Raw genomic sequence first — 21,199 nt, 5'->3', positions numbered from 1 at the left:
TCTGCTCTGCTCCCCCTCCCTACCTCATGTTCCCTCTATGCCTTTACAGAGCTGCTTGAGACATTAAGCGCAGGGCAGTGGTGCACCCTGCTGCCAGCAAGGCATATAAATACCAATTGCACCATAATAGTAGGTGATCTTGGCCTAATTAAAACATCTCAGTTATAATCTCAGAGGTCAGGAAATACCATATAAGGTCAGGCCACCAACTGACACGGTATTATCAGGTGTTCATTACACATCCCTGGTGTTATTGTTTTCCCACGTTGCCAACCTCCAGGTTTGGTGCTCGGAAACCTTCCTCTTACCACAAAATTACACAATAGTGATAGCTTCTTTCTGTAATTTCAAGGCAAATGTGTTGTTCCAGAGGACCAGAAATAGGTTCTAGCTTCTCTCTCTCGCATCCATCCACCCCGTAATTGCCATGCAAAAAAATAATGAAGAGTGTTGGCTTCCAAGAGCAGCAACCCTCCTAGTCTCGGCCACTTCCTTTACCTTGTCCTCACCAAGCATTCCGATATAGATTAGCTGGAAATCTTTCCTGCTCTGCCAGGATAATCCCTTGACCGTGTATTAGGAATGATTTAGGCACACTGTATTCCGGCCAGAGCAGGACATGGCCGGACCTTAGTTTTCATTGCACCCCCCATGATTTGGGTGTTCCGATTGTTTTACATTGTTAAGGGACGGGGGTCTTTTGCCATTGAAGAGTCGGGGCAAAAAGTGGGCAATGTATACTACTTATACTGCAGAAACAGAGTTCAAAGTCATCATGTGGACGTGAGGAGATGAATTAGAGTCACTGTTAAAGGGCAGAGTCGGAGCCCTTGGAGGAGTGTGTGTGTGTGTGTGTGTGTGTGTGTGTGTGTGTGTGTGTGTGTGTGTGTGTGTGTGTGTGTGTGTGTGTGTGTGTGTGTGTGTGTGTGTGTGTGTGTGTGTGTGTGTGTGTGTGTGTGTGTGTGTGTGTGTGGTTTGAAACCAGGGGGTCCTGGGAGTGAAGTTATTAAGAGGTTTGAAGTCTGAGGGGTATTTCCACATTTTACAGCCACACCGACCGACGTTACCCACCACAAAGCTGGGTTACATTCATCAGTCAGGATTGTTAGTAATATGAATGAGGATTTCAACAAAAGAGCGCTGCAACGCCTTAGTATGGGAGATGAAATATCTGTACATGGGCGTGTTCTATTGGACACAGTGTTACATACACTCTTAGACAGGAAGGTTCCAAAAGGGTTCTTCAGCTGTCCCATAGGAGAAGCCTTTTTGGTGCCAGGTAGAAATAACCTTTTGGATTCTAGGTAGAACCCTCTGTGGAAAGAGTTCCTAATAGAACGCAAAAGAGGTTCTACTTGGAACCAAAACGGTTCTACCTGGAACCAAGAGGGTTCTTCAAAAGGTTCTCCAATGGGGACGGCCGAAAACCCTTTTAGGTGTATAGACAGTGTGTATAGACAGTGATACATAACATGGAAAATCCAATATAGATGTGAGCTAGAGGATATAGGCATGATGTCCACAGTCGTTTCTGACAGCCCTCTGTCAGGTTCTATATACTGATCTGAGACTCTACAGTGCATTCGGAAAGTATTCTGACCCCTTGACTTTTCCCACATTTTGTTAAATTAGACTTGTTTTAAAATGCATTAAATATTTTTTTCCCCTCATCAATCTACAAACAATACCCCGTAATGACGAAACAAAAACAGACCCTTTGCTACGAGACTCAATTTTTTTTCCATTGATCATCCTTGAGATGTTCCTACCACCTGATTGCAGTCCACCTGTGGTAAATTCAATTGATTGGACATGATTTGGAAAGGCAATGTCAATGCTCGACTTCCCAATTCCTTAAAGAGATGCTCCGGTACTAGGAAATGTATTTTTTAAACCTCCCGCTTTGGGCTGGATATGTCAATGTGTATATAAGGTCCCACAGTTGACATTGCATGTCAGAGCAAAACCCAAGCCATGACGTTGAAGGAATTGTCCGTAGAGCTCCGAGACAGGATTTTGTCGAGGCACAGATCTAGGGAAGGGTACCAAAACATTTCTGCAGTATTGAAGGTCCCCAAGAACACAGTGGTATCCATCATTCTTAAATGGAAGAAGTTTGGAACCACCAAGACTCTTCCTAGAGCTGGCCGCCCAGCCAAACTGAGCAATCGGAGGAGAAGGGCCTTGGTCAGGGAGATGACCAAGAACCCGATGGTCACTCTGACAGAGCTCTAGAGTTCCTCTGTGGAGATGGGAGAACCTTCCAGAAGAACAACCATCTCTGCAGCGCCATCAATCGGGCCTTTATGGTAGTGGCAAGAAGGAAGCCACTCCTCAGTAAGGCACATGACAGCCTGCTTGGAGTTTGCTAAAAGGCACCTAAAGTAATTACAATATAGCAATTAAACACGGGAATGGTAGGATGTGCAGAGGATGAATGTGTAAGTTGAGATACTGGGGTGCAAAGGAGCAAGATTGCGAAATAGGAAGCCGATTCTAGATTTAATTTTGGATTGGAGATGTTTAATGTGAGTCTGGAAGGAGAGTTTACAGTCACCTAGATATGTGTAGTTGTCCACATATTCTAAGTCAGAACCGTCCAGAGTAGTGATGCTGGACGGGCGGGCAGTTACGGGCAGCAATCGGTTGAAGAGCATGCTTTACTTATATTTAAGAGCAGTTGGAGGCCACGGAAGGTGAGTTGTATGGCATTAAAGCTCACCTGGAGGTTAGTTAACACAGTGTCCAACGAAGGGCTAGAGGTATACAGAATGGTGTCATCTGTGTAGAGGTGGATCAGAGAATCACCAACAGCAAGAGCGACATCATTAATGTATACAGAGAAAAGAGTCGGCCCAAGAATTGAACCCTGTGGTACCCTCATAGAGACTGCCAGAGGTCTGGATAACAGGCCCTCTGATTTGACATTTATCAGAGAAGTAGTTGGTGAACCAAGAGAGGCAATCATTTGAGAAACCAAGGCTGTTGAGTCTGCCAATAAGAATGTTGTGATCGAAAGGCCGATGAATACGGCTGCACATTAATGTCTCTTATCGATGGCGGTTATGATATCGTTTAGGACCTTGAGCGTGGCTGAGGTGCACCCATGACCAGCTCTGAAACCAGATTGCATAGCGGAGAAGGTACGGTGAGATTCTGTTTGTTAACTAACGTAACAAAATGTTGACAAAGTCAAGGGGTCTGAATACTTTCCGAACCTGTGAAAGAGTGTCATCACACTAGACTGGGTAATAACATGGTATATCACGCCTGCTCTACCGCAGATCGCGCGTGCGAGTGTGTGTGTGTGTGTGTGTGTGTGTGTGTGTGTGTGTGTGTGTGTGTGTGTGTGTGTGTGTGTGTGTGTGTGTGTGTGTGTGTGTGTGTGTGTGTGTGTGTGTGTGTGTGTGTGTGTGTGTGTGGTGAGCTAAAATCAGGAGCAAATGGCTCTCTAACAAGATTTCTTATTTTATGACATGGTCTCAAGCTGTGCCGGAGCTCCCTGGAGTGGGCCAGGTCAGCATGTATCATTTTAATTATTCATTCATGGAAACACACTGTGACTGTGTTGTATTACTCAGAGTGACTGTCTGGGTGACGAAGCAGTGGCAGTCCCAGGCTGAGTCCGCAAATGGCACCACGTTGCGTATCTAGTGCACTACTTTTGATAGGGCTTTGGTCAAAAGTAGTACACTATATGGAGAATAGGGTGCCATTTGAGACGCGAACCAAGTCCTACGCCGGGTACATAATACAGCATTAGACATGGAAAATCCCTTCCGGATGGGCCAGGCCGAGGGGAGAAAAGACGGGCTTATTTCACCTAAAGTGAATAGGACAGTATGGGTAAGACAGGGGTTTTAGTGGTTTTGCAGTTCAGTGCCTGTGTTTGAAAGCATGCTTTTTCAACAACGTGGGTGGCAAGGTTTCTTCTTACTACCATCTCTCCCCAGTATTGTAGTTGGCTCTTTGCACTTGTCAGAGCCATTGCTCACTTGCTCGGAAAATGTTAATATTGTTTTATAATGAAAGCCGAGAGGGACGTTGTTGAATTCCCCCTCACACACAGCACAGCCCGCAGGACCGTAGAGCTTGTTGTCATCGCAGATGTCCAAATTCAATTAGCATATTTATTGTTTTCCTATTTTTTTCCGAGTGCTGTGTTCCCGTAGCTACTCGTCCATGTGAAAACACAGTGTGTCACGTAAACACAGGACGGAGAACAACAAGCACAAGCAAAGAGAAACTTTCCACTCCTTCCTGATCCTCCCTTCTCTCTCTCTCTCTCTCTCCCTCTCTTTCTGCCTATCTCCCCCTTCCTCTCCTCCCACTCCTTGTTGTCCTATATTTGTAGTCTAACACTTGGCATTAAATCTTATTATTTTTTGGTAAATAAACCTGTTTCTAGTAGGAATTACACACAACTTAGTGTGAGGTCCTTTTCATAAAGGGGGTCTGGAACCTTTCATTTAAAAGGTTTTCTATTTGTGCTGCTTTGAAAGAGAGAAATCAGGTTTTCTCGCACTTCTGGGGGTGAGTTTGGGATTCTGTCTGGGCATTGTGGTGAGAGTTATTCCAAGAGGCTGCATTTCTTCCTGATTTCCCCCCTTTGTTCTCAGCTATGCTGTAAGTAGTTCCAGGTCCCCCCCACACACACATACCCTCATCTGTGTGTGCATCTGTGTGCATGTGAGGGCAACGCGACATGACACCTGCTGTTGGGATGAATGGGGTCAGCGGCAGGGCCCATCCAGCAGCTGCCTCTTCCCACTGCAGCCACACACACTCACAGTGCCAGATAGAGCCCTGTTAGTACAGCCACAACCTGAACCACTGGGACTGGGGCCCATCTAGCAGCTGCCTCTTCCCACTGCAGCCACACACACTCACAGTGCCAGATAGAGCCCTGTTAGTACAGCCACAACCTGAACCACTGGGACTGGGGCCCATCTAGCAGCTGCCTCTTCCCACTGCAGCCACACACACTCACAGTGCCAGATAGAGCCCTGTTAGTACAGCCACAACCAGAACCACTGGGACTGGGGCCCATCCAGCAGCTGCCTCTTCCCACTGCAGCCACACACACTCACAGTGCCAGATAGAGCCCTGTTAGTACAGCCACAACCAGAACCACTGGGACTGGGGCCCATCTAGCAGCTGCCTCTTCCCACTGCAGCCACACATACTCACAGTGCCAGATAGAGCCCTGTTAGTACAGCCACAACCAGAACCACTGGGACTGGGGCCCATCTAGCAGCTGCCTCTTCCCACTGCAGCCACACACACTCACAGTGCCAGATAGAGCCCTGTTAGTACAGCCACAACCAGAACCACTGGGACTGGGGCCCATCTAGCAGCTGCCTCTTCCCACTGCAGCCACACACACACTCACAGTGCCAGATAGAGCCCTGTTAGTACAGCCACAACCAGAACCACTGGGACTGGGGCCCATCTAGCAGCTGCCTCTTCCCACTGCAGCCACACACACTCACAGTGCCAGATAGAGCCCTGTTAGTACAGCCACAACCAGAACCACTGGGACTGGGGCCCATCTAGCAGCTGCCTCTTCCCACTGCAGCCACACACACTCACAGTGCCAGATAGAGCCCTGCTAGTACAGCCACAACCAGAACCACTGGGACTGGGGCCCATCTAGCAGCTGCCTCTTCCCACTGCAGCCACACACACTCACAGTGCCAGATAGAGCCCTGTTAGTACAGCCACAACCAGAACCACTGGGACTGGGGCCCATCTAGCAGCTGCCTCTTCCCACTGCAGCCACACACACTCACAGTGCCAGATAGAGCCCTGTTAGTACAGCCACAACCTGAACCACTGGGACTGGGGCCCATCCAGCAGCTGCCTCTTCCCACTGCAGCCACACACACTCACAGTGCCAGATAGAGCCCTGTTAGTACAGCCACAACCAGAACCACTGGGACTGGGGCCCATATAGCAGCTGGGGCCACACACACTCACAGTGCCAGATAGAGCCCTGTTAGTACAGCCACAACCAGAACCACTGGGACTGGGGCCCATATAGCAGCTGCCTCTTCCCACTGCAGCCACACACACTCACAGTGCCAGATAGAGCCCTGTTAGTACAGCCACAACCAGAACCACTGGGACTGGGGCCCATATAGTGCACAACACAGCGCCCCCTACCACCACCCACTGTCACTGCAACCTCAGGGAGAGCAGAGTGCAGGAATGGGACATATCATTATGCTGTCACTACAGAAAGGGTTGGGGATTAGAGAGGTGCTGAGAAACAAGACGTCTGTTTTTTTGGTCTGACCTGTCTGTGCTCACTTGCTGTGTGTGTGTGTGTGTGTGTGTGTGTGTGTGTGTGTGTGTGTGTGTGTGTGTGTGTGTGTGTGTGTGTGTGTGTGTGTGTGTGTGTGTGTGTGTGTGTGTGTGTGTGTGTGTGTGTGTGTGTGTGTGTGTAGAGCAGTGGTGGAAAAAGTACTAAATTGTCATACTTGAGTAAAAGTATATATACCTTAATAGAAAATGACTCAAGTAAAAGTGAGTAAAAGTCACCCAGTAAAATACTACTTGAGTAAAAGTCTTAAGGTATTTGGTTTTAAAAATACTTAAGTATCAAAAGTAAATGTAGATGCTAAAAAATACTTAAATATCAAAAGTAAAGTACAAATAATTTTTAATGACTTATTAAGCAAACCAGACGGCACAATTTTCTTGTTATTTTTACACTCAGACATCATCTATAAACAAAGCATTCGTGTTTAGTGAGCTCGCCAGATCAGAGGCAGTAGGGATGACCATGGATGTTCTCTTGATAAGTGTGTGAATTGGACCATTTTCTGTCCTGCTAAGCATTCAAAATATAACGAGTACTTTTGGGTGTCAGAGGAAAATGTATAGAGTAAAAAGTACATCATTTTCATTTGGAATGTAGTGAAGTAAAAGTTGTCAAAAATATAAATATTAAAGTAAAGTACAGATACCACAAAAAACTAGTTAAGTAGTACTTTAAAGTATTTTTTCTGAAGTACTTTACACCTCTGATGTAGAGTGTGGCAGCTTGTTTTACCCTGATTTCCTGCCATGACAGGTCATAAAATGGGCATGACCATGTTAGTACTGTAAGTCAGAAGCATTATTGTGGCCCAATATGGATTTAAAGGCAATTTTCTCTGTGGAATCCAAAATCATTAAACGCCTACAATCCAGATTGACTTCCATTCTCATGTGAAGGGCAAGTGAAGCCACAATACATTACAGAGCCCACACAACAATAATAATAACAACAAACTGGATTGGTTGGTCCCCATTCAACAAGTATACCGTTAATTCCAGACATTTTGCATCATCAAACAGACGATCTCTCAAAGTGCCTTAATTAATTAGCATGACTCAACAAATACATGCATTTCAACAGCTTTCGGTTATGTAGCTGCTATCTATGATCCCATCTATGGAGAAGTCAGGGAGATGCTGATATCTATGATCCCATCTATGGAGAAGTCAGGGTGATACTGCTGACTATGATTCCATCTATGGAGAAGTCAGGGTGATACTGCTGACTATGATCCCATCTATGGAGAAGTCAGGGTGATACTGCTGACTATGATCCCATCTATGGAGAAGTCAGGGTGATACTGCTGACTATGATCCCATCTATGGAGAAGTCAGGGTGATACTGCTGACTATGATTCCATCTATGGAGAAGTCAGGGTGATACTGCTGACTATGATTCCATCTATGGAGAAGTCAGGGTGATACTGCTGACTATGGAGAAGTCCCTATCCATCTATGGAGAAGTCAGGGTGATACTGCTGACTATGATTCCATCTATGGAGAAGTCAGGGTGATACTGCTGACTATGATTCCATCTATGGAGAAGTCAGGGTGATACTGCTGACTATGATTCCATCTATGGAGAAGTCAGGGTGATACTGCTGACTATGATTCCATCTATGGAGAAGTCAGGGTGATACTGCTGACTATGATTCCATCTATGGAGAAGTCAGGGTGATACTGCTGACTATGATTCCATCTATGGAGAAGTCAGGGTGATACTGCTGACTATGATTCCATCTATGGAGAAGTCAGGGTGATACTGCTGACTATGATTCCATCTATGGAGAAGTCAGGGTGATACTGCTGACTATGATTCCATCTATGGAGAAGTCAGGGTGATACTGCTGACTATGATCCCATCTATGGAGAAGTCAGGGTGATACTGCTGACTATGATCCCATCTATGGAGAAGTCAGTGTGATACTGCTGACTATGATCCCATCTATGGAGAAGTCAGGGTGATACTGCTGACTATGATCCCATCTATGGAGAAGTCAGGGTGACGCTGCTCTCTTGAGAAGAAGACAAATATCCTCCCTTATCTTTCCACCAGAGGTCAGCCTTTTATTAACAAATAATGACGTATACACTCCTCTCAAAGACAAGTCCCTACGGACTAATAGTCCCCTCGTGTACACCCACTGGCCTGTCAGAAAACTACTCACTACATGAAGTCCCTATCAAGATCCCTTATGCTGACAGTATGGCAGTGCGTGTGAAACTTGTTCTTAACCGTGACCTTTTCAGAGACAATAAGCTGGGAAACTTCAACAAAGGAAAATTCCATGTCATCACAGAGCGTTTTGAGTCTGAAGCATGGCAGGCAGACTACAGAGTGTGGTTCCTTGACGAATGTGTTTGTCAAATGAGTGGCTTCTTTGACTGACAACAAACAGCAGACCACTAATGGCACCGTGTAGCAATCTAGGATCTTTGTTGACTAACTGAAGAGAGGCCTGGCAAATGATAGGCTCAAACAGAACGTTACCACACTTTCCAGTTGTGTGAGGAATTCTTAGCATTACTCGGCTTTAACTATGTTGTGAAAGCTGAACTCCACCTCAATTTACCCCACATCTACCTCATGAATTGTCCTATGAAGCTGCTTCAACACAAATCTATTTTCCTCCCATGTGCTACTTCAACACGGCTCGACCCAAAATGCCCGCCAGTAACTACTTCACAACAGTGTTATCAGTCAGAACCAGAGGCACCGTCAGAGCTGCGGACGTCGTGGTTGTTGTATGGGCCTGGTCCTTTTGGAGAGTTTGTACTGGAGGTACATGGAGGTCTTGGACTGGGAGGCTCTCCTCGGCCAGCACGTGTGGCCGTCGCCAGAGTAGTCCTCCAGACACTGACAGGTGTAGGAACCAGAGGTGTTGAAACACTGGGAATGACGGCTACACAGGTGGGTACTGTCCAGACACTCGTCCTTATCTGGGGAGAGGGAGGAGGATACGGTGACATGATAAGAAGAAGATGATCATCAGCACCAAGCAATAATGCTTGTGTGGATTCTTATGAAGAGAATCAACTTCAATACACAAATATTGTTTTGTCAGTCTCATCCTAACTGAAACAGCCATATCGAAAGTATCAACAGATCTGAATTCAAATCAGTCAATTCTCCATTGAATCTAACACTGAGACACGTGTGGATGTTGTAGAATGTTTTCCAGATGTCCTAATCGACAGTACTAGACAGCATCTATGTCAAAGTCAGCTTTGTGTTTACTCTCCTCTCTCTCTTCTCTCTCGCGCTTCTCTCGCTTCTCTCTCCTCTCTCTTTCTTCTCTCTCCTTTATCTCTCTCTTTCCTATCTCTCTCTCTCTCTCCTCTCTCTCTCCTCTCTTGGCCCTGATCCCAATGCTGCTCATCACGTTCAACACAAACTGGTGGTCTGTTTAATTAGCGTTCTGACTTCATTTCAGTTACTTCTCCTTTGCCTGTAAGCTCTGAATTTGGCAACCCAAACCAAGCTGGAAAGCAGAGACCAAACCCATGCAGTTTTACAGTAAGACCCATGCTTGTTTTGAGTATTACTGGATAGCTTTTCCACCTTTTCACTGGCTCTGAGGTGAAGACATTATCGGCCAGCCAGCACACAGAGAGAGCCAGCAGGAAGCCATGACTTGACTCGACTCACTGAGTGTGAGGTCAAGGGGTTGTTGAGTAACAACTAGTCTGTCTCAAAGCTCCAGGAAATAGGTGTTGCAATGTTCGCCAAGGAAGCATAAACAATAACAGCTACCACAGCTGAGCGAGCGGGGGAGGCAAGCTAGAGGAATTACATTCAGGCTCTCACTGGGTTGCTGCAGCCAAAGCTCATCTACAGAGGATCGGTCTGTTTGACAATGAAACGTAGGTTAAATGAGAAGAACATGTGAGGGCGTGCTGTGAGGTAGTCATTCATTTAAACAGCACTGACACTGAGAAAAGTGGGTCTGTGGCTTACACACACACACGCATGAATGCACACACATACACACTACCACAGCATATTTTACGAGACACATGGCCATCTACTGAGAGATGCTGAAGGAAGAAATTATATTAATGTCATACATCGGTTAAAGTCATACAGACAGACAGACAGACAGACAGACAGACAGACAGACAGACAGACAGACAGACAGACAGACAGACAGACAGACAGACAGACAGACAGACAGACAGACAGACAGACTTAGAGGACAGACTGTTTCTCTAACATTCCCTGTTAATATTAATACTGGTATCTAACAGCCTTACATTCCATGTTAATATTAATACTGGTTTCTAACAGCCTTACATTCCATGTTAATATTAATACTGGTTTCTAACAGCCTTACATTCCCTGTTAATATTAATACTGGTTTCTAACAGCCTTACATTCCCTGTTAATATTAATACTGGTTTCTAACAGCCTTGCATTCCCTGTTAATATTAATACTGGTTTCTAACAGCCTTACATTCCCTGTTGATATTAATACTGGTTTCTAACAGCCTTACATTCCCTGTTGATATTAATACTGGTTTCTAACAGCCTTACATTCCCTGTTGATATTAATACTGGTTTCTAACAGCCTTACATTCCCTGTTAATATTAATACTGGTTTCTAACAGCCTTACATTCCCTGTTGATATTAATACTGGTTTCTAACAGCCTTACATTCCCTGTTGATATTAATACTGGTTTCTAACAGCCTTACATTCCCTGTTAATATTAATACTGGTTTCTAACAGCCTTACATTCCCTGTTGATATTAATACTGGTTTCTAACAGCCTTACATTCCCTGTTGATATTAATACTGGTTTCTAACAGCCTTACATTCCCTGTTAATATTAATACTCATATCTAACAGCCTTATATTCCCTGTTAATATTAATACTGGTATCTAACAGCCTTACATTCCCTGTTAATATTAATACTGGTATCTAACAGCCTTATATTCCCTGTTAATATTAATACTCATATCTAACAGCCTTACATTCCCTGTTGATATTAATACTGGTATCTAACAGCCTTATATTCCCTGTTAATATTAATACTGGTATCTAACAGCCTTACATTCCCTGTTAATATTAATACTGGTATCTAACAGCCTTATATTCCCTGTTAATATTAATACTGGTTTCTAACAGCCGTATATTCCCTGTTAATATTAATACTGGTATCTAACAGCCTTACATTCCCTGTTAATATTAACACTGGTTTCTAACAGCCGTATATTCCCTATTAATATTAATACTGGAAACTAACAGCCTTACATTCCCTGTTAATATTAACACTGGTATCTAACAGCCTTACATTCCCTGTTAATATTAATACTGGTATCTAACAGCCGTACATTCCCTGTTAATATTAATGCTGGTATCTAACAGCCTTACATTCCCTGTTAATATTAATACTGGTTTCTAAGAGCCTTTACAGCCTGCTGTACAGTATGGGGGATGTCCGTACCTCGACACTGCACTGAGTCCTGGAGCGTCCCCAACACGAAGCCCTCCCTGCACACACACAAAAAGCTGCCAAAGGTGTTCTTGCAAGTGCGCCGGGGAGGGCAAACATCTGACGCCCCGCGACACTCATCCACATCTGCAAAACAGCACAACAAGGCCACACAAACTCAACACCTGAGCATGCATAAACACACACACACACCCACCCACTAGACGTAACATATACAAGGGAGACAACAAAGTGCTGTAAAGAACCTAGGGTTGTTTTCTCAGCTCAAAACAATCACTAACTATACATCAGAAAGAGGACATGAGTGCTTTGGCCATCTTGGGAGTTTTTTTGTACAGGTGCTTTGAAATGTACACTGCTGTTGTTCGACAAGAAGGAATCACAACACACTCACACACAATACTTTTCAGGTGCTTCTCTGTCTCTCTGTAACTAGAACAATTCTAATGTTTCAAATGTAGATGTGGTTGAAATGAAGGCAAATGAGTGATACTGTATATACCACAATATGATGTCACTTCAGACACTGAGGAGTTGGTCCAAGTACAGAATAACAGGGGAATTGAACCTGTCATGATGATGCTATGGTTATGTCTTTATTCTAATGGTTCTGTTGAAGCTGCCCATGTCCTGGAGAAAAACCCTCCTGTTGTAACTAACCTGATTCAGCTTATCAACCAGCTAATTATTTGAATCGGGGTTGGAGTGAAAACCTACAGGACGGTAGCTCTCCAGGAACAGGATTAGAATGAAAACCTACAGGAGGATATCTCTCCAGGAACAGGGTTAGAGTGAAAACCTACAGGAGGGTAGCTCTCCAGAAACAGGGTTAGAATGAAAACCTACAGGAGGATATCTCTCAGGAACAGGGTTAGAATGAAAACCTAGAGGACGGTATCTCTCCAGGAACAGGGTTAGAATGAAGACCTAGAGGACAGTAGCTCTCCAGGAACAGGGTTAGAATGAAAACCTACAGGAACATTTCTCTCCAGGAACAGGGTTAGAATGAAAACCTACAGGAGGATATCTCTCAGGAACAGGGTTAGAATGAAAACCTAGAGGACGGTATCTCTCCAGGAACAGGGTTAGAATGAAGACCTAGAGGACAGTAGCTCTCCAGGAACAGGGTTAGAATGAAAACCTAGAGGACAGTAGCTCTCCAGGAACAGGGTTAGAGTGAAAACCTAGAGGACAGTAGCTCTCCAGGAACAGGGTTAGAGTGAAAACCTAGAGGACGGTAGCTCTCCAGGAACAGGGTTGGAGTGGAGACCTAGAGGACAGTAGCTCTCCAGGAACAGGGTTAGAGAGCCCTGCTGACTAGGCCTCTGCAGTACCTAGAGAAGGGGTGTTCAACTCTTACCCTAAGAGGTCCGGAGTACTGCTGCTTTTCTGTTCTACTTGATAATTAATTGCATTCACCTGGTGTCCCAGGTCTAAATCAGTTCCATTTAGAGGGGAAGAATACAAAATAAATTAAAAATATGTTCCACTGTAACTACCTACAGTATATGACTGTTAGGATTTCTCTGAGGTCTCAGGCCTGGTTGGTTAGTTCCTAGAGCTACTCTCCTGTGGCGTGAGAATGAGGCAATGGCTCTCAGGATCAACCATGGAGGCTGGGCCTCGTTACAGGACAGGAGGTGTCTGCTGCGAGGACTTTATGACCGCACTACAGTTATCGAGCTAAGGGACTTCAAAGTAATGAGTGCTAGCTATTTTAAGGAGAGGGCAAAGAGTAGAGTACAGCTACTGGGACCCGGGGTCTGTTTTCTTAACACTTGAGGTAATTGCGGGGTTTATCGTTCTGTGGACAGACTCAGTGGGTAGGCGCTGTTAGTAATAGCTGGTTGGAGGTCGTTAACATGTCCTCTAGTAGTGTACATATGGGAACATGTCTCTCCACCTGCTCTCTAATAGCAGCCAGAGACCGAACTAGTAGCTACACACTGTCATGCTACGATCATGGTTAGCACACAGTATACCCCATAGTAATGCCAAAGGAATGCACCAAACTCTGGGCTGTTTCCCAATCCCAGTCCCCCCTTACTTCTTCCCATGGCATTGGAAATGAAAGAACTTAGAGGGGAGGGAGGAGTTTGGGGGTTGCCATGGCAATGGGGTTACCATGGGGTTGCCGAGGAAGCCCACCTTCACAGGTCCTGTTGTCGGCGGCCAGGTGGAGGCCAGTGGCACAAAGACAGCGCACCTCTCCCCACCGGTCGATCTGGCAACCGAACTGGCAGCGTGCGGAGGAGCACTCAGGCTCTTCTGGAAGAGAACACAGGATAAACTGGCTGAGAGTCAAGGCAGAAATGGATGGTTGGAATGAACACATGCCACCACACACAAACCATGTGCTGTACTGTAATACTATAGACTCACAAGCAATGATATGAAACCAGCTTGGTTTGGTCTTATGTCATACTCATATTATATTCCTTGCTTTAGATTTATTACAACAGTTAACAGTTGCTCCTCTATATTGCCCCCACAGCGTTGGGGAGTAATGTATTATAAAAAAAACTAACATTACCAGCAAAAATATTGTAATCAGATTACATATAGGCCTACTTTTCTAAATTACTTCTAGTATTACTTTTACATTTAGAAAGGATGTTTTTACGTTACGTTACTGAGTTTGGATCATCTAAAAGTTATGTAAGAATGAACCATTTTGGACAAGTAACCAGTAACTGTAACAAATTACATTCATAAAGTAACCTACCCAACCCTGACTGTACCATACAGTAACCTACCCAACCCTGACTGTACCATACAGTAACCTACCCAACCCTGACTGTACCATACAGTAACCTACCCAACCCTGACTGTACCATACAGTAACCTACCCAACCCTGACTGTACCATACAGTAACCTACCCAACCCTGACTGTACCATACAGTAACCTACCCAACCCTGACTGTACCATACAGTAACCTATCCAACCCTGACTGTACCATACAGTAACCTACCCAACCCTGACTGTACCATACAGTAACCTACCCAACCCTGACTGTACCATACAGTAACCTACCCAACCCTGACTGTACCATAAAGTAACCTACCCAACCCTGACTGTACCATACAGTAACCTACCCAACCCTGACTGTACCATACAGTAACCTACCCAACCCTGACTGTACCATAAAGTAACCTACCCAACCCTGACTGTACCATACAGTAACCTACCCAACCCTGACTGTACCATAAAGTAACCTACCCAACCCTGACTGTACCATAAAGTAACCTACCCAACCCTGGCTGTACCATAAAGTAACCTACCCAACCCTGACTGTACCATACAGTAACCAACCCAACCTTGGCTGTACCATAAAGTAACCTACCCAACCCTGGCTGTACCATACAGTAACCAACCCAACCCTGGCTGTACCATACAGTAACCAACCCAACCCTGACTGTACCATAAAGTAACCAACCCAACCCTGACTGTACCATAAAGTAACCTACCCAACCCTGACTGTACCATACAGTAACCAACCCAACCCTGGCTGTACCATACAGTAACCAACCCAACCCTGACTGTACCATAAAGTAACCAACCCAACCCTGACTGTACCATAAAGACTAACCTACCCAACCCTGACTGTACCATACAGTAACCAACCCAACCCTGACTGTACCATACAGTAACCTACCCAACCCTGACTGTACCATAAAGTAACCTACCCAACCCTGACTGTACCATACAGTAACCTACCCAACCCTGACTGTACCATACAGTAACCTACTGTACCAACCCTGACTGTACCATACAGTAACCTACCCTGACTGTACCAACCCTGACTGACTGTACCATACAGACTAACCTACCCAACCCTGACTGTACCATACAGTAACCTACCCAACCCCGACTGCACCATAAAGTAACCTATCCAACCCTGGCTGTACCATACAGTAACCTATCCAACCCTGACTGTACCATACAGTAACCTATCCAACCCTGACTGTACCATACAGTAACCTACCCAACCCTGACTGTACCATACAGTAACCTACCCAACCCTGACTGTACCATACAGTAACCTACCCAACCCTGACTGTACCATACAGTAACCTATCCAACCCTGACTGTACCATACAGTAACCCACCCAACCCTGACTGTACCATACAGTAACCTATCCAACCCTGACTGTACCATACAGTAACCCACCCAACCCTGACTGTACCATACAGTAAGTAACCTGCCCAAACCTGTGCCCACTACAACAAATGTCACACTCTAGATCAAGTGAATAAGACTTGGCGCTATTGACCCGTGGACGACAGGGGGGTTCTGGGTAATGGATCATCCAGACTGGAGGTATGTAGCTGACGGGCAAGCTGAGCAGCCAATCAAGATCCAGAACCACTGAAACTTTACCCCTTGTCAATAATAACATTTGACCCATATCAGCACGCCAGTACATGCAGTCCTGACACTGAGCCCTGTGGTATCACAGTAGGATGAAATTGCCCCCAAGAAGCTGATCTATAATCGGTTTTGCATTGTACCCCCTAGTGTATAATGTTAGAGTTTAGAAGATGGTGAGCTGATCCTAGATCAGTGTCTAAGGGCGACTTCTACCCGGGCGTGGTATTTCATCAATGGTTGGGACATGATGTTCCAGGAAATTGGGCAGAAACCGGTTTGAACTGGTATGTACTGGTGCAGGTTGATCCATCTGTCATGAGGTAGTATCCGGGGTCGCAGTAACACCGGTAACTACCCTGGGTGTTCATACAGCTGTTGGAGCATCGTCACTCTGGGAGACCACACTCATTCACATCTGGAATCAACAACCAACAACAATCAGGATCAGGAATCATATCAAGATCAGCATGCATGAATCAATCATAATATCTGGAATCAATAACCAGGAATCAACATGCATGAATCACACAGTATCTGGAATCAACATGCTTGAATCATACAGAATCTTAAATCAACATGCATGAATCATATAGAGTCAAAGATAGCCACCTTGGTCACATTGCTGGCCCTTGTATCCCACAGAGCAGGAGCACTTGTCTGGACCCACACAGACTCCATTCCTGCAAGGCTTGTTGCACACAGCTAGATGGTCAGAGAGAGCAGGTAAACACATATGATAACCTTGGCTGGTGTATTGTTGCATTGTTGTTGTTTCTGGAGGACTTGCCCAGTGGCCGCTGACTTACGCTGGCAGACTCCCATGACATTCCTCCAGCCTAAACAGCAGGCAGTAGACGTGCCAAAGGTGCAGAGCTCCACAGACCCCGACGGCCCACCGAGACGCCCAGACAAGTCCCTCACTGTCCTGGGGGGATGGATGGATAGGTAGATAGATGGAGGGGTGGATGGAGGGAGATGGAAAGGTGGGTGGATGGAGAGGAAGAGTGGGTCAATAATTCATCTGCCACAATTAAGAAAGACCCCAAGGTTTCTGCACTACCATGGCTATAGTTGTTGTCATCAATGCCTTATTTGTGTTGCTACACTGTTTCTCTCTTCAACAGTATGACTAAACACACACACACAAATATATATATTTATATATATATATATATATATATATATATATATATATATATATATATATATATATATATATATATATATATATATATATATATATAGTACCAGTCAAAAGTTTGGACACACCTACTCATTCAAGGGTTTTTCTTTATTTTTACTATTTTCTACATTGTGAAGAAATCAAAACTATAAAATAACATATTTGGGATCATATAGTAACCAAAAAAGTGTTAAACAAATCTTCAAAGTAGCCACCCTTTGCCTTGATGACAGCTTTGCACACTCTTGGCATTCTCTCAACCAGCTTCACCTGGAATGCTTTTTCAACAGTCTTGAAAGGGTTCCCACATACGCTGAGCACTTGTTGGCTGCTTTTCCTTCACTCTGCGGTCCAACTCATCCCAAACCATCTCAAGTGGGTTGAGGTCAGGAGATTGTGGCCAGATCATCTGATGCAGCACTCCATCACTCTCCTTCTTGGTCAAATAGCCCTTACACAGCCTGGAGGTGTCTTGGGTCATTGTCCTGTTGAAAAACAAATGATAGTCCCACTTAGCGCAAACCAGATGGGATGGCGTATCGCTGCAGAATGCTGTGGTAGCCATGTTGGTTAAGTGTGCCTTGAATTTTAAATAAATGTGTCACCAGCAAAGCAACCCCACACCACCACACCTCCTCCATGCTTCACGGTGGGAACCACACATGCAGAGATCATCCATTCACCTACTCTGCGTCTCGCAAAGACACAACAGTTGGAACCAAAATTCTCAAATTTGGACTCATCAGACCAAAGGACAGATTTCCACCGGTCTAATGTCCATTGCTTGTGTTTCTTGGCCCAAGCAAGTCTCTTTCTTATTGGTGTCCTGGGGCGTTAGGGTAGCCTAGTGGTTAGAGCGTTAGAGCGTTGGACTAGTAACCAGAAGGTTGCAAGTTCAAACCCCCGAGCTGACAAGGTACAAATCTGTTGTTCTGCCCCTGAACAGGCAGTTAACCCACTGTTCTTAGGCTGTCATTGAAAATAAGAACTTGTTCCTAACTCACTTACCTAGTTAAATAAAGATTAAATTAAAATAAATAGTAGTGGTTTAATTGCAGCAATTCAACCATGAAGGTCTGATTCACACAGTTGATGTTGAGCTGTGTCTGTTACTCTGTGAAGCATTATTTTGAGATGCAATCTGAGGTGCAGCTAATTGCCCATTTCTGAGGCTGGTAACTAATGAACTTATCCTCTACAGCAGAGGTAACTCAGTTTCATCATAGCGCTTGATGGTTTTTGCGATTGCACTTGAAACTTTCAAAGTTCTTGAGATTTCCAGATTGACTGACCTTCATGAATGGGCTGTCGTTTCTCTTTGCTTCTCTGAGCTGTTCTTGCCATAATATGGACTTGGTCTTTACCAAATAGGGCTATCTTCTGTATACCACCCCTACCTTGTCACAACACAACTGATGGGCTCAAACACATTAAGAAGGAAAGAAATTCCTCAAATTAACTTTTAACATGACACACCAGTTAATTGAAATCCATTCCAGGTGACTACCTCATGGAGCTGGTTGAGAGAATGCCAAGAGTGTGCAAAGCTGTCATCAAGACAAAGGGTGGCTACTTTGAATAAACTCAAATATAAAATGTATTTTGATTTGTTTTACACTTTTTTGGTTACTACATGACTCCATATGTGCTATTTCATAGTTTGATGTCTTTACTATTATTCTACAATGTAGAAAATAGTAAAAAATAAAGAAAAACCTTGCAGTGGAGTGGGTAGGTATGTCCAAAATGTGGACAGGGACTCTATATACACAAAGTATCAGTCCACATTTTGGACAACCTACTGTATAGTTGAGAGTGCAGAGGCTCGCTAAGGCTTATGGAAGAGGATCTATAATCAATTGGTAACAACATATTCATACATTCATATGTAGTCACTATTACAAAGCATTGTCGTAAATACAGCAGAACTCTGGAACATACATTCTATTTCTATGAGTGGAAGTCCTTTGGAGCTGTTGTAACTACTTATGAAACACCTTCTAGGTTCACATGCAGTGGAGAGAAGCCTCAACACACACATGCTGTATTCCAAATGGCAATAATTGCTGTTTCATTAAAAGAGGGAACTGAACAAAACTGCAGGGGAGATTGGATACCATTTACTGTGTAGCTGATGTTAAACCTTTCCTACAATCGTCAGTCCAAAATGCCAGAGGCAGTCATTTTGAGGGGTGCATACCTCCACACCAAAGTGGTATATAATAAGGCCAGGAAAGGGAGACTATTGAGTGATTACTCCCAAACCAAGTGGGTCTGACAATTCACAGACTTTAGAATATAGTAACTGTAAGTAGTAGAACAGTAAAGAAAAGTCTCTAAACATGGATCGTCAGGTGTCATGAGATTAATAACCTACAGTCATGATTAGTAGGTAAATAAACAATGCGATTTAGCCTGCATCATCACCGCACATCTAATTTAATTAGCGGCAACTGCAAATTATAGTTGTTTCATACCTGCTCCTGTCCTGTTGAAAAGCCATGGAGAACGCAATAAAACGCATGGTGATAACCAGCAACCACTGGCGCACCGGACGCGCGCTGACAACAGTAAATACCATCATATCACGAAGGTAATTGTCAGCTCATAAAACAGCTACATATTATTTTCCTTATTTCGTGATGAGCGCATTTCAGAGACACGTTATTGTGCCAGCATGTCTCCTGCGGTGAGTCTGGAGTAAGGCGTGGTCACCTCCTAGTTAATTTTATGATTGAGTGTCTTGGAACTTTAGGAATTTTGTCCAATAGGTGGGAAAGGTTACCTGGCAGGCGAGAAAGAGAGAGAAAGAGAGCGAGCGAGAGAGAGAGAGAGAGAGAGAGAGAGAGAGAGAGAGAGAGAGAGAGAGAGAGAGAGAGAGAGAGAGAGAGAGATGGACAGCTTTGAATATCACATTTAAATAATAAATACACAGACAGACAATAGCGAGATAATTTCAGTTTTTATTCACACTAATTTACTTTTAATCTTAAACCCACATGAGGACGTGACTGACTCTGGACCAAAGGTCTCACCAATGGTCTGTCTCAATCACGTAAGAAACATGTATTTGTTATTGGAATAAGAGTTTATAGGGCCATTTTGTGATAAAAGGCGCGAGAATCACCAGTGACAACGGCAGAACCAAAGCATTCGAAGTAACACGCTAAACCGTTAACTACTTCCAGGCATGACCAGTGAGCAATCAGTTACATTAGACTGAGAGGCAGAAATCAGGGTTAATCGCCTGCATGGCGGCCTGAATGAAACAAATAGTGATCACACCAGGCACTATATAGGACAGTTAAAGGGAAACAAGCTGTGCATTGATTTGGGACATTACTTGAATGCGCAATGCAAAGTCATGATTTTCATATTGCTTCCTCTGATAAGGACGAAAGTTAGATGTATTTATTTTAAAACACTGAGCTGATTGCATCCCTATGTAGGCCTGCATTACATCCCGCTTGTTTATCCTGAGAGGGCTTGTTCCCTCTCTCCCCTGCTCCAAATCAACACTGCAATTTGTCCGACCCCCAAAACAAGTACAGACTTACTGTAAATGGCACATATTTGGCAGCGCTCTCCAAACCCCCTTGTGCTAATTATGAGATGACTGTGGTAGATAGATAGCCTCAGGGTTCCTCTGAGTATACTGCAGAGCCACCATCCACCACGCACTGTACAGGGAGCACACACATGTGAGGCATTTAAACCTCCCCAACCACACATGGCATCCAACCTCCAACATCTAACCAATCACAGTGATTAACACAGTGATTAAATAATTTGGCAGCGGGGGTGGTGGTGGTGGGGGTGGACTGCGCTCTTTTGAGAAGCGCACATGCACAGTGTCAAGTGC

The 21,199-nt window shown here is 44.5% G+C and overlaps 1 protein-coding gene and 1 long non-coding RNA gene across 6 annotated transcripts; both read right to left on the bottom strand.

The window, feature by feature from the left end:
- Positions 1-7,779: 7,779 nt before the first annotated feature.
- On the bottom strand, positions 7,780-20,052 carry LOC118375839 (nephronectin-like). 3 transcript variants are annotated; one of them, XM_035762465.2, is made up of 7 exons: positions 19,815-20,052; positions 16,961-17,079; positions 16,764-16,856; positions 16,447-16,569; positions 13,929-14,048; positions 11,772-11,906; positions 7,780-9,264 (listed from the first exon to the last, which is right to left on the bottom strand). In XM_035762465.2, the coding sequence occupies exons 4-7, from the start codon at positions 16,520-16,522 to the stop codon at positions 9,044-9,046; spliced, it is 552 nt and encodes a 183-aa protein (XP_035618358.1). In that variant the 5' UTR covers positions 16,523-16,569; positions 16,764-16,856; positions 16,961-17,079; positions 19,815-20,052; the 3' UTR covers positions 7,780-9,043. The 3 variants fall into 3 exon arrangements, with proteins under 3 accessions (XP_035618358.1, XP_035618359.1, XP_052342743.1); XM_035762466.2 differs by having other exon boundaries at positions 16,510-16,569; XM_052486783.1 differs by lacking the exon at positions 19,815-20,052 and adding an exon at positions 17,608-17,798.
- On the bottom strand, positions 14,821-15,888 carry LOC127913674 (uncharacterized). Of its 3 annotated transcripts, none has more exons than XR_008086376.1 (3): positions 15,857-15,888; positions 15,702-15,763; positions 14,821-14,873 (listed from the first exon to the last, which is right to left on the bottom strand). It is a non-coding gene; the product is annotated as an uncharacterized LOC127913674 (long non-coding RNA). The 3 variants fall into 3 exon arrangements; XR_008086375.1 differs by lacking the exon at positions 14,821-14,873 and adding an exon at positions 14,914-14,966; XR_008086374.1 differs by lacking the exon at positions 14,821-14,873 and adding an exon at positions 15,443-15,495.
- Positions 20,053-21,199: the final 1,147 nt, after the last annotated feature.

This window comes from Oncorhynchus keta, chromosome 29 (genome assembly GCF_023373465.1).
Source record: "Oncorhynchus keta strain PuntledgeMale-10-30-2019 chromosome 29, Oket_V2, whole genome shotgun sequence".
In the NCBI taxonomy this organism is placed as follows: domain Eukaryota; kingdom Metazoa; phylum Chordata; class Actinopteri; order Salmoniformes; family Salmonidae; genus Oncorhynchus; species Oncorhynchus keta.
The sequence above is the reverse complement of the archived record's forward strand: the minus strand, read 5'-3'. Positions and strand labels throughout refer to the sequence as shown.

Bases quoted from the DNA above. Each gene is read 5' to 3' on its own strand.
- LOC118375839 (XM_035762465.2), bottom strand. From the start codon at position 16,522: ATGAACACCCAGGGTAGTTACCGGTGTTACTGCGACCCCGGATACTAC. The intron at 14,049-16,446 runs GTACATACCAGT...GTTCTCTTCCAG, and splicing joins AGATGGATCAACCTGCACCA to AAGAGCCTGAGTGCTCCTCC. The intron at 11,907-13,928 runs GTGGGCTTCCTC...GCTGTTTTGCAG, and splicing joins CGACAACAGGACCTGTGAAG to ATGTGGATGAGTGTCGCGGG.